We start from the raw sequence: 17,512 nt of genomic DNA, 5'->3' as shown, positions 1-17,512 counted from the left end.
TCAAAATTTAGCTTGCCTAGTGTTTGGCCATTTTAGTTGTAGTATCATAGCTGAGTGGTCAGACCATGAGGTCGTTCTAATTAGAGAGTTTGTTGTATATGTTAGCCCTTTCTGATTTATAAAGAGATAGTTCAAACGGCTATATGTTTTAGTGGGTGATAAGAAGAAAGTGTAATCTCGCTTATCACCAATAAAATACCGCAAGGTATCATATAGGTTGTATTCTCTTAACTTTCGCCATGTAAAGTGCGCTGTTCTCTGGGAGACTCGGAAATTGGGATTAGAATTATCTAGGAGGGGTTGTATTGGAAAGTTAAAGTCTCCTCCTAGTGTTATAACTCCTTTAGAGAAATCTAATATTTTTTTAAACATCATACAGAAAAAGGGAGTATGCTTAACGTTCGGTGCATAAATATTGAGAAGTGTAACAGGTGTTCAGTGCAGTAAGCCAAATATACCTAGGAATCGTTCTTCTTTATCTTTGTAAGTTTGAATATGTTGAAAGGCTACATTTTTATTTAGCAAAATGCTCACTCTTTTTTTGCGAGAATGAACTATGATAGTGTTTAGTGAATTATGGGCCATAGTACCTGGGTTCTTTATGTTTTTTAAAATGTGTTTCCTGCTAAAATAATATATCTGCTCGACGTTTGTGCATGTCCAATAATGCTATAGAATGTTTTTGGGGAGAGTTAAATCCTTGGACATTTTGAGATATAGGGGCCTTTTATCAAGCTCTGAATGGAGCTTGTGGGCCCGTGTTTCTGGCGAGTCTTCAGACTCACCAGAAACACCAGTTATGAAGCAGCGGCCTAAAGACCGCTGCTCCATAACCCTGTCCGCCTGCTCTGATGAGGCGGACAGGAATCGCCGGAAATCAACCCGATCGAGTATGATTGGGTTGATTGACACCCCCTGCTGGGGGCCCATTGGCCGCGAGTCTCCAGGGGGTGGCGTTGCACCAGCAGCTCTTGTGAGCTGCTGGTGCAATGCTGAATACGGAGAGGGCATTGCGCTCCGCATTCAGCGAGGTCTTGCAGACCTGATCCGCACTGTCGGATCAGGTCCGCAAAACCTTTGATAAATAGGTCCCATAATGTTTAGTTTATGAGCCATAATTATTAGTAGTCAGTGAGGATATAACTAGAGGAAGTAATGTGCATATATATCGCCTATGATAAAAACCACTATCAATGCATACTTGAGAAAGATCATAGTAACAAGCAATCAGTATAATAAACAAGTCATAAATAGAATTGTAGTATATGTTGCTATATCGAATGTTTAACACATTGTGTATCTGGAACAATTCAAAACAGTTGTCATTTGGTAACTTTAATAAACATACAACAAAAACAATATGTATAACAAATATATGCATACAACATATGAACATTGTGAACAATATATAGAATACAAAGAAGGTTTGGCATTAGCTTGGGTGTAGATGGGAAGAAAACAAGAGAGGCACCAAACATAAAACAATATCGTAAGAACAATGGGCCAAGAGCCCCCCCCTGTGTGCAGGATATACTCACAGAGGCAGCGGCACACGTACTGTGCCTATTGAAGCGGATCGGGACTGTTCAGAGTCGCCCAACGGACACACACAGAAGACGGTACACGTGATCACTGGATATCCAATTGCAGGCCACTTCACCTGTCAGGTCCGGATCAACGGTCACTCGCTGGAAATAAGTAGCTACGGTCTCAACCAAGAGCGACACCGATGTTGGGTATGGATTGCACCGGGGCAATAAGTGACAGGTAGCAAGGTGACTCAGATAAAAAGGTTTATTTCAGATAAAAACAATCACAGCAACGCGTTTCTCAGCAAAACTGCCGTTTCATCAGGCTGTACTAGTGACTACATAATCACACCTTTTATACCTTGCTACACCTGTCTAAATGGGCGGATCTGACATGGGATTCCTGTCTGGCTAATCTTTAACTGTTTCAAAGCTGTTCATATTGAAATACAACAGTTGGACATTAAAATTTTAAAATCCTTACATTTCTTAACTCTAATTAAAAAGACATAATCAATTGTCAATGGATACTTATTATATACAATGTAATAACGTAATATTAACAATACCAAAATAAAAACATTGAAACATTTATAGATCTATTGGCTATCACACTACCGTCAATTAATATTCAGTTCATATTCACACAATTGTGATACATTTAATATTTAAATAAATAAGTGATACCCACTAATGGCTATGATATAAATATATAAAAATATAATTTGGATGATAACATAAGGCTAATGATATGGGTTAGCTAGTCAATCTTATGGATGTAAATCGAAGTGGTATATTTAGTTGGCATATTAAAATATGGGTTAAAATCATGTGTAAAAGGGGTCGGGAACATGCAGATGGCATTAGCACTGTGTGGCCCCATAGGTAATGTCTAACAGGAAAAAAATGGAACATTGGTCCCAACCAAATGGGATAAAATTTAGATATATGATGGGATAAATCACATAGGATACTAAACACAAAACACTAGATACACTAGAATACAGAAGGAGACCCCCTGGACACAAACCCTGCTCAAAAGGCTGCCAAATCTATATTAAGATTCAAGCCATTTGGATGGAGAGTTCTAAGGGTGTGTATCCAGTAGGTCTCCCTCTGTCTAAGTCTGGACAATCGATTATATAGATGTGATACTGGAATAAGTTCAATGGGACATATACTGAAGCAATTATTATTGCCATTATGATCGGAATTGCAATGTCTGGGAACACTATGATTTTTATAATTCTTTTTCATATTCCTCACATGTTCGGACCATCTAATACTGAGGCGCCTACAGGTTCTACCTACGTACTGGACCCCACATACACAGGAAAGCAGATATATTACATATCTAGATGCACATGTAATGTGTCCAATTATAGAATACTGTTTCTTAGTGATATTTGATTTGAATGTAGTTTGTTGCTGTGTGATCTTGACACAGAGTTTACATCTCCTGTCTTTACATCTAAAGGAACCTATTGGTATGTTACCCACTCGTTGGCGACTATTAAGAATTTTATGCTTAACTATCTTACTGGGAGCTAGAAGGGATTTTAAGCTTGGTGCTTTTTTGTATACTATCCTTGGTTTGTTGCTCACCAGATTGCCTAATATAGGATCTTTTTTAATTATACCCCAATGTTTATTGATAATTTGACGTATTCTTTTATGATTACAATTATATTCTGTAATAAATGGAGTGAAGTTTTCCATTAGTTGTGATTTTTCTTTGTTATGTGTTATAAAATAACTATCTATATTGTCTTTTTTCGCTCTTTCGTAACCATTCTCTATGATCTGCAATGGGTAATGTTTTTCCTTGAAGCGTTCTTTCAATATCAAACTTTGTGTCTCATAATCTCTCATAGTGCTACAATTACGACAAATTCTTTTGAATTGGCCATAAGGCACATTTCTTTTCCATGGGAAATAGTGATGGCTGTTAAAGTCTAGATAGCTATTGCAGTCTACCATTTTAAAATGTGTGATACTAGTAATCCTGGAGTTCTCAAATTTGAGTTCTAAATCCAAAAACACTATAGTTTCATGATGTATCACACTGGTGAAAACTAGTCCCCTATTGTTGGAATTGAGATGATTAACGAATGTATTGGCTGATGACAGGTCCCCCCTCCAAATAAAAATCAGGTCATCAATGTACCGCCCATAGAACACCAGGCTCGCCCCAAACGAGGCGTTGTAGATGTATTCATGTTCAAAGGAACCCATAAACAGGTTCCCATAGCTTGAGGCGAACCTGGTGCCCATGGCGGTACCCTTGACCTGAAGATAGAATTCGTCCTGAAATATGAAATAATTGTGTTTTAAAATAAAAGATATAAGCTGTAACAGAAAATCACATTGTGAATTAGGTAAATAAATGTCTTTCTGTAAGTATTCTGATATGGCGGCCAGCCCTAATGAATGTGATATGTTAGAATATAACTATTGAACGTCACAGGTGATCCAAAGGAGATCAGGAGTAATGGTAATCTTACTTAACTTGGCAATTAAATCACTAGAATCTCGAATATATGACTCGAGACCCAATACATGTTTTTGCAAGAAAAAATCCACGTATGAGGAAACATTATCTGTAAGACTACCTATGCCCGCAATAATAGGTCTCCCTGGGGGACAAGTCAAATTCTTATGCAATTTGGGCAGGTGGTAGTAAAACGCTAAATTGGGTTCCTTAGGTAACAAAAAATCTCGCTCTTTCTTAAGTATAATGTTTTCACTAAATGCATAAATGTAATGTAAGGATTTTAAAATTTTAATGTCCAACTGTTGTATTTCAATATGAACAGCTTTGAAACAGTTAAAGATTAGCCAGACAGGAATCCCATGTCAGATCCGCCCATTTAGACAGGTGTAGCAAGGTATAAAAGGTGTGATTATGTAGTCACTAGTACAGCCTGATGAAACGGCAGTTTTGCTGAGAAACACGTTGCTGTGATTTGTTTTTATCTGAAATAAACCTTTTTATCTGAGTCACCTTGCTACCTGTCGCTTATTGCCCCGGTGCAATCCATACCCAACATCGGTGTCTCTCTTGGTTGAGACCGTAACTACTTATTTCCAGCGAGTGACAGTTGATCCGGACCTGATAGGTGAAGTGGCCTGCAATTGGATATCCAGTGATCACGTGTACCGGCTTCTGTGTGTGTCCGTCGGGCGACTCTGAACAGTCCCGATCCGCTTCAATAGGCACAGTACGTGTGCCGCTGCCTCTGTGAGTATATCCTGCACACAGGGGGGGGGGGGCTCTTGGCCCATTGTTCTGACGATATTGTTTTATGTTTGGCGCCTCTCTTGTTTTCTTCCTATCTACAGCCGGGTATTCCTTCGGATTACTGCTGAGAGTGCAGCCACAATTTCACGAAGATCGACTAGCATTCGATACCAGCTCTATCCAAGCACCAGCGCACCTCTGGGGATCTTCTGATCTTCTTATTAGCTTGGGTGACCTTTGGTAAATTTAAGATAAGTAATAGGGTCTTGTGGTTCTGTTCACTAAGGCATTAGTAATCATAACAACATTTATAGGTTTTACAGTGTACTGGTATATAACTCAAACCTCAATAATGTGAAAGGATACATCTGGCTATAGAGTTTCTGAATCTGAAGCTGATTCCTCCCCAGAGGTTGTGGATTTAGAAGCAGCATGTTTCCTATATTCTTTGGTTGCAGGAGTAGAATTAGGTGACGATTTTCCCATTTTCCTTGAGGGTACTAGATCCCATGTTTCTTGTTTTTTACTCCTTGAATTTTCCATTTTGTCCTGTTCAGCTGTGGTCTGTAGAGTAGGCATTTCCAGGGGGTCAATGTCCAGCATCTTACAGAAATGGTCAACTTCCGAAGGTCCTGAACAGAATACTCTTCAATTGTTGTTGTGGATTACCAGGAGTTGAAAAGGAAACCCCCATCTGTATGGGATTTTCTTCTTTCTTAAAAAAACAGTTAGAGGGAAAAGTTCCTTCCTTCTCTGTAGTGTCCTGATTGAGAGGTTGGCATAAAATTGTAATACTACTCATTGGAATCTTATAGGTTGTTTCTTCCTGGTAGCAGCCATTATATATCCTTTTTCCTGGAAATTTTTGAATTTAATTATGATGTCTCTTGGTGGAGCTTTATCCGGAGGCCTTGGTCTGAGGGCTCTGTGTGCTCTAACCCATTGAATATTTGCTGCATTGGGATAATCTAAAAGGGTTGTAAATAGAGTAGAGAGATACACTGGAAGCTCCACGAATCCTTAAAATTTTTCTTCTGTTCCTGTTTTCAAGATCCTCCAGTTTATCTTGCAGGGAGAATATCATCTCTGATTGTTGGTCTATTTTCCCTTGCATAGATGTAAGATCTTCACATATTATATCACCTTGATCCTCTAGGGCCTCAACCCTAAACCCCAGAGTGTGCATATCTTTGAGTTCTTGGAGTTCTTCACGCATACAGGTTCACACAATTTTAGCTAATTCCTGTGTAGATGCTAATGAAGAAAGTATATGCATAGGTATCTGTGTTTGTTCTGATGAGATTGGCCTTTCAGGACTCTGAGGAGGGTTAATCCGTGGTGGAGGGGATCTAGTGATGTTTAGGTGTTCTGGTGTTTTCTGTTAAAAAAGGAGCTCACTAGTTTTCCCTTGGTAGAAGGAGTATGTGCATTTTTTATAGATTTTACTCCCTTTTTGTAGCCATTTTGCAGATGAAGAGTAGTGTGGTCAGGAGAAAAGGAAAAACTGAAAAGGATAGGTTTTCCAAGCCTGCTTTTAGCACTGTGGTTCCAGTGTATGTATAATGTCTAGAAATGGTATTATATGAGTAGAGTTCACTACCCTGTATCTGGAGTATTTTATGATTTCCCACTGTCTCTATAAGTTATTTTGTGTAAATCTAGGGTTATCTGTGGTGTAGGGTATTAACAGCTTATCTTCTGTTATCTTTCTCTTTCTTCCCTTAGATATGGCCCTGTCTCTGAGGTTGGATTGTGCTTAACAGCATCTTGTCGCACAGGATATGTTTAAGGTATTTGGCCTTATTGCATGGCTCTTTGTGCGACCCCTATGCGCCTCTGAATTTTTAAATTTTTTTTAAAAAGTGCTTGTGATCCTCTATGTTGGATTAAGAGAGGTGGTCGTGTGCTTACCCAGTGTGGGGTTTTTCGTTATTCGATAGTCATATGGCTCCGTTATGGCTGTCTAGCTGCAGTCACGTGGCTTGCTTGCATAGCCATCGTAGGCTGCTGTGATGAGTCGAAGTAGCGGTCTAGCTCTTCAGGAGGCAATCGTAGTCTGAGTGGTACTGGAGTGCTTGTGGAGTGTCCTTTAGTCATCCGACTCCTCCGCTATAGTGTCGACACGGCCACGCGTCTTATGAGTAGGGCCTCCGGTGGGTTCTTTAGTAGGCCAGTGTTGTGGTGTGGTACTTTAGAGATTGATTGCCGTCAGGGTGGTACTGATGTGTGCACGGATGCTTCAGCTCCTAGTTGCAACCTGCCATTGTGCTGATTACCCTATTTAGACGACCCAGGGCAGTGTTTTTGTAGGTCCCCTTTACAGAGCTCTGGTCTTAGGCAGCCATCTTAGCTGCGGCCTAAGACCAGAGCTCTGTAAAGTTACATTTATGTGATTCTGGACGTGTTCATTGGGAAATCAATGCCATAAAGAGTTATTTGTATACATTTGTACTTTTTAAAATAATTACTGTAAAATAAATACATGATCATATTTTAGCAGTTTCCTCAAAATCTCACATTGCTTTCATCTAATTTCCATGAGTGGTATTTATTATTATATATTTATAACATACTATAACATACTATATTACATTCACAAATCACTTGTTCACATCAAGTTGTTGCTTAATCCTCAGAAAGCATTTGTTTTACCTTGCATTAAACAGTAATATTTTAATCAAACATTTAAAAAAATATGGTTCTACATGAATACTCTGAAAACAACTTAATTAAAGGGACAGTCTACTCCAGAAATGCGTTTGTTAAAAAGATAGATAATCCCTTTATTACCTATTCCCCAGTTTTGCATAAGCAACACTATAATATTAATACACTTTTTACCTCAGTGATTACCTGGTATCTAAGCCTCTACAGACTGCCCATGATTTCAGTTCTTTTTACAGACTTGCATTTTAGAACAATGTTACCTATATGACACACATGAACTAGCCGTGTCTAACTGTGAAAAACTGTCAAAATGCACCAAAATAAGAGGCAGCATTCAAGGTCTGAGAAATTAGCATATGAGTCTACTTAGGTTTATCTTTCAACTAACAATACCAAGAGAACAAAGCAAATTTGGTTAAAAAAGTACATTGGAAAGTTGTTTAAAATTACATGCCCTATCTGAATCATGCAAGTTTAATTTTTACTTGACTGTCCCTCTAAATGGACAGTAAAGTAAAAATTAAACTTAAACTTTCATCATTCAGATAGAGCTTGCAAAATAAAATAACTTTTATTATCTAATTGTCTTTGTTCTGTTGGTATCATTTGTTAAGAAGAATACCTAGGTAGGCTTAGGAGCACTGGTGCACTACTGGGATCTAGCTGCTAATTGGTGGTTTCACATATATGCCTCTTGTCTTGGGCTTACCAGATGTGCTCAGCTAGTACCCAGTATTGCATTGCAGCTTCTCCAACAAAGGATGCCAAGACAACTAACTAATTTTGATAAGCTGTTTAAACTTTTAAGCTCTATCTGGATCATAAAAAAGTGTGTTTTAGTGCAGTATCTTATCTCATATTAAGGATTCTGTAAAAGCTGAAGAGCGCCACCTGATCAGCAATACCTGGATTCACGTATAAAGACTACAAAATGTATGAACTGAAGAACTGGATGATAAAATGCATCACATAAACAGTCAAATAAGAATCTCTCTGACATAAGTTGCTCTTAGGCAGCTGTCTACTTTCCCACTAACAAATCCAGATGAATACATATTTAAAAAAAAAAAATTGCTGTAAAATTTATATTTTTGCCTTTTGAGCATTGAGCGATTGTGTCTCATAACTAGGAATCGAGAACACCCATCTTACCAGTCATTTTATTTAGTTACAGTCCCCCCTATATTAATCAATCACGTGATATAGAGTCACATATATCACATTACTTTTAGCTGCATTAATTATAGAACAGTAGGGCAATTTCTTAAGGTTCAGCACTAACTATAGGCCCTCTAGTTCTCATGATGGACATCAGATAGGTCTTAGACAAGTTCTGTTCCACCACTGCACTGGTACATAGACCCATTGCTGCTCTCATCAAATTGGCGTATTAATTCATCTTCTTCCACTCTAATAAGATAGAGGTATCTCACTTTTCCCCACCCACATAAACTGGACCACACTGTGATAATGATGCTAGCCTGTTGCAAGACCTTTTTTGAGTAAAGTGATGGTAAATCCTAGTGTTTTTTAAATGTTTCAAAAAACAGAGAGCAGCACTCCAAGAAATATCTCCCACGCAGCGGTACTCAGCCCAATCTGAAAAGCACAGCCGTCGTCATGCTACCGCAACTGTACTCCAAGGGAACGGTCTCAGGAAGATGACATCACTGGTGCTTGTCCTGCACAAAAGCGCTCCATCAACGCCAACCATAAAATATGTAACACAAACAAGGAACAGCACCCGGAAATCCAAAAGACTCAGCAGACTTCATAAAAAATGCAAAATTTAATGTGCACCCAAAGTGACAGAGTACATAAAGGAAAAAGGTCAAACATGTGTGGTTATCACATATAGTATTTAATCAGTGACCTGTTTTTGAAATGCTAGGATTCACTAGTGCTATAAATAAAGGGGACTTTCAGTCATGAAGTATAGAAAACTTCCACCTGAAAGTACCTTTATTTGCCTGCAAGTTTATGCCGAAATGAGCACCTACTGCAAAACGCTATTTTTTCAATGAGGTGATGGTTTATCTCTTAGCCAATAGCCATGCTAGCCGTTTAGCATTATCCCATTCATTTTTAGCCCTAGTGTTTAAAAATGGATTTACCATCACTTTAAGTGCTGAAGGCATTGTGTATTAATGCAAAGAAGTACAGGCCTATGTGCCCCCCTTGCCCCTCCTTGTGGACACCTATGAAACAGATATGGGGTTCTGGTTTTTAGTCTGGGTGCACTGAGTTATTTGGGAGTTAAAATGCATACTTTGTAAAATATGTCCTGAAATTCTATGTAGATAAATGAAAATATAAAACACTGTAATGTTTAGAAGTAAGTAAACCTCATGTACATCATGTAATTACAACTTTATAAATTAAACTAAACCATCAATAACGCATACAAATAGTACAATTGTAGTACTATAAGAGCTCTGAAGCTGATAATATATGTAACCACACAGGTCATGTTAATTACAGGTAAGAAACCCTTCATCCAAACTGCTTAGGACTGGAAAAGGTGTATTTCAAAATACTTGTATATTTTTATATCTGTAAAATGGGACCAAGTGTAAACAACAATATCTTATGTCATTTAGGCAATACTTACAACTTATATATGCATTTTTAACCCATTAAGCCAACTGGACGTAGGTGCTACGTCACACAGTACTTTGCCCAGTGTACTGTGTTGACAGAGTACCTACGTCCAACACTTTGGCACATGCTGTGGTCCCTGCTGTCAGATAGACAGAGGAAACTGCAACTGGGGGCAGAAGGCATCATATAGTAAGGGAGCACTGATTGTGTTTCCTTACTATATGAAGACAGATTGCTGATACAGACAGTGACACAGACAGTGTAATTGGCACTGGCCAGATTACAATTAGATCAGTATTTAATGCTCCCGCTCAAGTGCTTACTCCACTACTAAGCTTTTTGCGAGCGTCGGGTAGTGCTTTTATTACAAGTTGAAAGTAAAACGTTTTCACTCATGCACTATCCTGATGCAAGCAAAAAGCCAAAGTTAGGATATCACGCACGCATGAACGCATTCTCCCATAGAAGTCATTGGAGAAAAAAAAGTGGAAAAAACCTAACAACCTACTGACTCGCAAACCCAATTGTATATGCGTTAACCTGACGTGAAAATATTAATATTTCACTCTCAAATGTTCTTCACATAGAAGAATATGTTCTATTAATTCATAAATACATATTTCTACATACCCGTTGCTCAGTGTGCCTAGAGGGATATGGCTGCACCCCACTGACGAGGCACACAATAGGCCGAAACGTATGTCTGGGGTTTTGCTGTTTCTCTCATTCAGAAAGGGATTGCCTGGTATTTCGGGGCTGGATTGTACTGTGAAGTCAGGATCAGACTGATATGCTTCAGGAAAGTTCTTCTCTGTGAATGGCACATGTTGAGCAAAAAGAGGTTGCTTCTTGGGTGGTAACTAGCCATAGAACAAGCTATTATGCTATTGTTCGTTCCCAGGTTGAGTGCTTCTCTCTTTTTATATTTCTACATATATCTGATGGTATTTTGGTACAACATATATTTATACCTACAACACCAATTCCGAAAAAGTTGGACAGTATGGAAAATGCAAAAACAAACAAACAAAAAGAGTAATTTGAAAATTCAATTCACTGTGTACTATATTGAAAAAACATTATTTGATGATTTACCTGGTGAATTTAATGTATTTCTAAAAATATACACTCATTTCAAAGCTGATGACTGGCAACACACTCCAAAAAAAGTCATCTACTTGACTGCATAGGGCTCCAATGCATATATATATATATATATATATATATATATATATACATATGTATGTATGTATGTATATATATATATATATATATATATATATGTATACATATGTATTTATGTGTTTTGTATATATATATATATATATGTCTGTAAATACATATATACACATCTAAATACATAAATACATATGTACACACATATAAACATATATATACTTTTATATAAATATATATATATATATATACAAACATATACATATTTAGACTGTATATGTATGTATCTCTATGTTAAAGCCCTTTGCCTGTTTTTCATTCTAACACCTGAGACCTCATATCTTTGAGCTCTTATACCTTTTTGTGCATTGTTTTTAATAATTTCTATCAGATGTGTTATTATGAGTGTAACTGTACTTTGTAATGTATTTTTAATGTATTTTGTGACACTTTTTGTTTCGTGAAACAGCTAACCAGAGCTCTGAGGACACGCTATCCTGACAGACGTTAATTTTTGCGCTCAAGCGATTGCGTTTACTTTCAACTTGTAATACAAGACCTACATCCGATGCCCACAAATACCTGCGATAAACTGCTTTTCTCTCATGTGTAACTGTTAGCACACCACTTGTAATCTGGCCCTGTATCGGGTGCAGTGGTGCAGTGGGAGGTTTGGAAGGCAAAGAGAAAGTGGGTGGGAGGTCCATCACAAGAGGGAAGTTGGTTCCCTATGCTACGAAAAAGTTTTTAAAAGAGGAGAGGGAGGGATGGGGCCATACACTACACAAAAGGGGACAATTAGTGGGGAGTTGGGTTCCTACAGTAAGATCTCTTGAAGGGGTTGGTGGGGAAGGTGAAGGGGGATTCCTACACTATAAAAAATAAATAAGTAAATAAAATAAAAAACTTTCTGCATCCTGGCAGACTGTCTGCCAGCACCTAAGATGGTGGAAGATGATGGTGGCCAGTGGGAGGGGGAGGGAAGAGGGCTGTTTTGGAGGAATCAGGGAGGTTGGTAGGTACAATACATTTAATCCTTAAGAGCTAACTGATTAAACCCTTAACTGGCCGGAATTTCAGAGGTGTGGTGCGCAGCTGAAATCAGCAGCCTTTTAATTACTAAAAATCAATGGCAAAGCCATTCATGTCTTCTCTTTCTGAGCAAAGGGGATCCTAGAGAAACTTTGCAACCATTTGTCTTATGACTGCAGTAGTTGTGTGTAAATAATTTTAGTTTTAAACCAAAAGTATTTTTTATATGTTAGCATTTGGTTGTCAAATTGTGGCATGAAATATACCCACATGAATTGTCTAGTTTAAAAATATATATAATTTTGGGTGTAAATTTTGAGATTTTGGGCAGTTCTGCTATACTTTTTTTGGTAATTTTTACAATAATATTTTTAATTCTGATAATTAACAGCTAGTTTAAACTGTCATGCCCCCTTTTTTTGCCCCCAAAAGAATATATAGTTTTCATTGGTAAATAAAAACCCAAAGGCTCTATTTCTGTGTAAATGAAGTTAAAGCAAAAATGCTAAAAATTCTCTGGTACCTTGGGCAAGTTTTTCTCTGAAATTCACGGTAGCGAAGGGGTTAATACTTTTGTATACACAGTACCATCAGAAAGATAGTACAGAACTGTAATAAGAAAGGTAATAGTTGTGGTTTTAAAAAAAATATAGACTAGCATATTAGAGCACAAAAAACAAACAAAAGGTGCAGCTAGAGAATAATGTGACTTACTGGTGGGGAAATAATAATAATAATTTTATTTTAAAAAATATTAATGAAAAAGAGTCTGGATTTCAGAATAATTATGAATCTCTAGATTTGGGAATTTGTAGTTGTATAAATACATCTCCTTATCATTGGCAACAAAATGTTGATTGTTGGCTGATTTTGCAACCTGCATAATCTTAATAGGATCATTATATCCTATATGACGCGTTTGCACTACAAGAGGCAACAGGATTATCATACTAAATATTCAGTTTGTGCTAAAATATTCTGCTTTGGTTCGGCAAATTGGTCAGAACTTTTATTTAATTAAAAAACGTGTTGCTTCTTGCACTGTCTTTAATACACAGATGTGCTTCACTATAAGAGGTCATGGATACAGTACTATACAAAGTACAAGGTGAGACACAGCATGTGATTCTAAAAACGATGTACAATGCTTTCCCTGAGCTGACACAAAGCACCCTGCATGGCAGCTTATCTTCTTGAAGTGGAAAAGAAGGCTTTTAATCCAGGATTAGGTATCTGTGTGCTTTGTCCATACACTGTTTGGGTTCATGTACAGAATTATTACTGTCTCTGCTATTTGTAGCAAGGAAACAATAGCATACATTCCTACGCATGAGGAAATAAATTACACATATTCCTGCAGTATACAGAAGGGTATAAAATCAACTTGAGTTTAAATAGCACCCTGAAACATTGTTTTACAGCCCTTACCTATCTTGTTGTTTTCTTCAGTGTTACTCACCTTTCTCACATCTTCAACATTTATTAATTTTTTGGACTGTGCCACAAATCCCAACACTCCTGTATCTAAAGGGAATACAATCTCAGAATCTGGTGCCACCAAACAATCCTCTAAGATAGAATCCTTATTAACATTGAAAAGCCTGGTAGCCAACTCAGCAGTGCCATTTCTCATGCGGTACATGAACAGACTCATACGGTCGGCCTGAAGAATAAAAGACATCCTCTTGAGCACATGGAAAACACATCTTTCAAGTTGGACATTCTCCTGGAATCCCCTAATGAGGTCAAAAACAATCTCACTTTCCTCCACACTACTTAGAGAATGAAAATAGGAAAAATCCACCTTTGTCTTTTGTGAGCTCAGTAGATCACTTATGATCCCAGGTCGGAATTTAAGGTCATAGTATTCTTTTGCAAAGGCAACGTTGGAGTCCAGAAATTTCTCCACTGCCTCCTCTGTCAGGGAGCTCATGTTGAGAACAATACTTTCAAACTAAGGGAAATCAGAATGCACTCTCCAATAAATGTTAAAATAAAAAATATTTAAGGTGAAATATATAAGAAAAATCCAGGAATCCCCTCGGTATTTCTCCTTCAGGGGACAGAAGGAGATCTCGGGCTCATGCCATCTTCCTGCTCTGAGCTGTAAGCCTGATTTGGTAACATACGTGTAAGATGATTCTTAGCAAGGCTAGCATTATTCCACTAATAGTGAAGGTGAAACAAGGATTACCCTGATCATTTTAACTGGTCACATGATAGCCTAATAATCCATTAACCAATCATGCTAATATGTAGGGGACATTGCCAGTAGCAGTGATACTGAAGCCACTGCAGACAAAAAAGAGCAGAGGAATCAAACATCACAAATATAAATGATAAACAGATAACTCTTCTGGCTTTTAATTGCATATATTTAGTGATGACTTTTGTTGTGTTATTGTACAACCTTTTTTATTTTTATTTTGTTTTTTTTTTGTAGAAATTGTTCGTTTCTCTTATGTTTTCTGTCAAATCAGCATGATCTCTAATTGTCATACAAGTTTTTAAAGGAATTATTATTTTCTTGCAAAGGACAAAAGGTTAGTCATTTTTCAAAAGCTTAAAAGGACATAAAAATGCATGGCAAATGTATTACAAAAAAATATGCATGAAAAATGTACCTAATTTCACTATTAAAGAGCAGCATATGCACCCAGTGTGCTAGATTACAAGTGGAGTGGTATTTTGCATTTTTGCTATAGTGAAAACTCCTCTAGGATTTTATTTGTTGACCCAAAAACCGCTAAAGCAAAAACAGTTTACTTTCAACTTGTAATAACCTAACTAGCGCAAAAAATAAAATCCTAGCAGAGTTTTTGCTATTTTCATTCCCCCATAGTAGGCAATGGAGAAAGAAAAAGTGGGAAAAAAACGAACACCCCATTATCGAGCAAACACCATTACATATTATCATTAGCGCTAACCCGTCATGATAATAGGAATATATTCCAATGTTCTTTTTGTAACAGAATATGTTCTTTTTATTCATAAGTAAATATTTATACATATATCTGATGTTTTTTTAAACAAATATATATTTATACCATATATATACCATATATATACCATATATATATATATATATATATATATATATATATATATAGAGAGAGAGAGAGATATGCTTATATATAGGTATAGATATATACAAATATATATAGGAATACATATTTATTAATATATAGAACATATTCTGAGATATGTAAAGAACATTGGAATGTGAAATATTTGCAGTAAATACATAGTTAAAAATTAATACTACATAAATATCTTTTTACAAGTTTTTATCTACTTAAAGTGAATGTAAAGTTTAATGAATAAGTGCCTGGTTTTTAAAAATACTCTTAAAAACAGGGGCACTTTCATTCATTAAACTTTACAAAGACGCTTATTTTGTAAAATACTTACCTTTGCTTTATGGAAAGCAGGTCAGCAGCTCCTGCTGTAGTTATCAGATCGATGACGAATCCAGCTTCCTCCAATCTTTGCGTATATATACATACATATACATATTTAGACATTTATTTGTATGTATGTATATATATATATACAGTATAGCCCTTTGCAATCAAACACTTTTTCATATACCATATACATTTGTGCCCTTATAACTTTATTTTTTTTAATATTTATATTAATTATTTGTATCAGATTTACGCACTTCCCTTTACACAAGGTTTTCAGTCATGCTAACATGATGAGTGCAAAATGCAATTACGCTCTTGTGATCACGTTTACTATCAACTTGTAATACGAGGGCTATTTCTATTGCATGAAAAAAACCTATATTGCTTGCATGCCACAGTTAACGCTCCACTTGTAATCTAGCAATTAGGGGCCGATTTATCAAGGGCAGAATGGCCCCTAATGCCCCTGTTTCCAAGCGAGCCTTCAGGCTCGCCGGAAACAGCAGTTAGGAAGCAGCGGTCTTAAGACCACTGCTCCTTAACTGGTCTGCCGCCTCCGAGGTTGCTGACATCAATCCATCCGATCTTATACGATCGGGTTGATTGACACCCCCTGCTAGCGGCCGATTGGCCGCAAATCTGCAGGGGGCGGCATTGCACAAGCAGTTCACCAGAACTGCTTGTGCAATGTTAAATGCTGACAGCATATGCTGCCGGAATTCAGCAATGTCTATCGGACATGATCCACTGAGTGGATCATGTCGGACAGACATTTGATAAATCGGCCCCTTAGAGTTCTATTGTGAAGTAGACTGTTAGCACAAAACCCGACCAAAAAACTTACTAAACAAACTAATTAAAAAGAGAAAAAGAACTCACTGTATAAAACATTTCAGTGTAATGTGCAATTAGAAAAACCTGTAAACAGTTAAAGAGAAGTAAAATAAAAATAAAAAGGAGATAACCTCACCCGCTAACACGACAAGCTGCAGGTTAAAAATACCCCTAAATTGTCTAGGGACACCCCGGCCAGCCCCTCATTTGCCCCTACGAAGATTCTGAGATGCCTCTTGAGCTCTTCAGTGAGACTACTGTACCTAATAAAACAAATTTGTACAGTTAAAAACGTTTTCATAACATTTTTGTAAGAGTATAAGAGTGCACATTGTTGGCTACTGTACTTAATACTAAGGGGCCAAGCTGTTTTCCAGAAGGCTACCTGTAGTAAGTTAGAGGGCAGTTGTTGCAGCTGAGTGGAAAAGTCTGTGTATTTTCTCTGAGTTTGGGAGAGGATGTGTTGGAAATCAAACTAAAGGAGAGAGATATTAGGTTAATGATGGTCCAGCAAGAGTGTGTTAAAGGAGTGGGAGGGTACATTTAAGCTGGGGGTCAATCATGCAGAAGCAGAAAAAAAAAAAAACCATCAACAAAATATTATAGAGATAAGAATGAGACTGAGGTATACCAGGGGTGAAATAAAACCATTAAGCAAATATACAGATAACAGGGCAATAGCTGCTTAAACTAACTTAACATAATGGCAGACATAAAATTGATAAAATATGCAATGAGCTAGAGGTATGCAAATTATGACTAGCACAGCCTGTAATTACAGAGTCATGGTAGTATATACATTTAAAATAAAAACAAAACAAAAGGAATTATCACTAAATATACAAACACATACAATAAAACAACTTGGTAGGTAAAATATAATGAAGCTGTTTTCCAGAAGGCTACCTGTAGTAAGTTAGAGAGCAGTTGTTGCAGCTGAGTGGAAAAGTCTGTGTATTTTCTCTGGCCTAGATTTAGAATTGGGCGGTAGCCGTCAAAACCAGCGTTAGAGGCTCCTAACG

General features: G+C 37.2%; 1 protein-coding gene across 1 annotated transcript in view; it reads right to left on the bottom strand.

Annotated features, from left to right (window-relative positions):
* The window catches only part of PDE6A (phosphodiesterase 6A), a 190,852-nt gene extending 176,673 nt beyond the window's left edge, over nt 1-14,179 (bottom strand). Inside the window, exon 1 of the mRNA XM_053719837.1 lies at nt 13,706-14,179. Within this exon, the coding sequence (XP_053575812.1) occupies nt 13,706-14,179 (474 nt within the window). The remainder of the gene's footprint in view (nt 1-13,705) is intronic.
* Nucleotides 14,180-17,512: the final 3,333 nt, after the last annotated feature.

This window comes from Bombina bombina, chromosome 6 (genome assembly GCF_027579735.1).
Source record: "Bombina bombina isolate aBomBom1 chromosome 6, aBomBom1.pri, whole genome shotgun sequence".
Classification (NCBI taxonomy): domain Eukaryota; kingdom Metazoa; phylum Chordata; class Amphibia; order Anura; family Bombinatoridae; genus Bombina; species Bombina bombina.
Note: the sequence above shows the minus strand (reverse complement) of the source record. Positions and strands in the feature narration are given on the sequence as shown.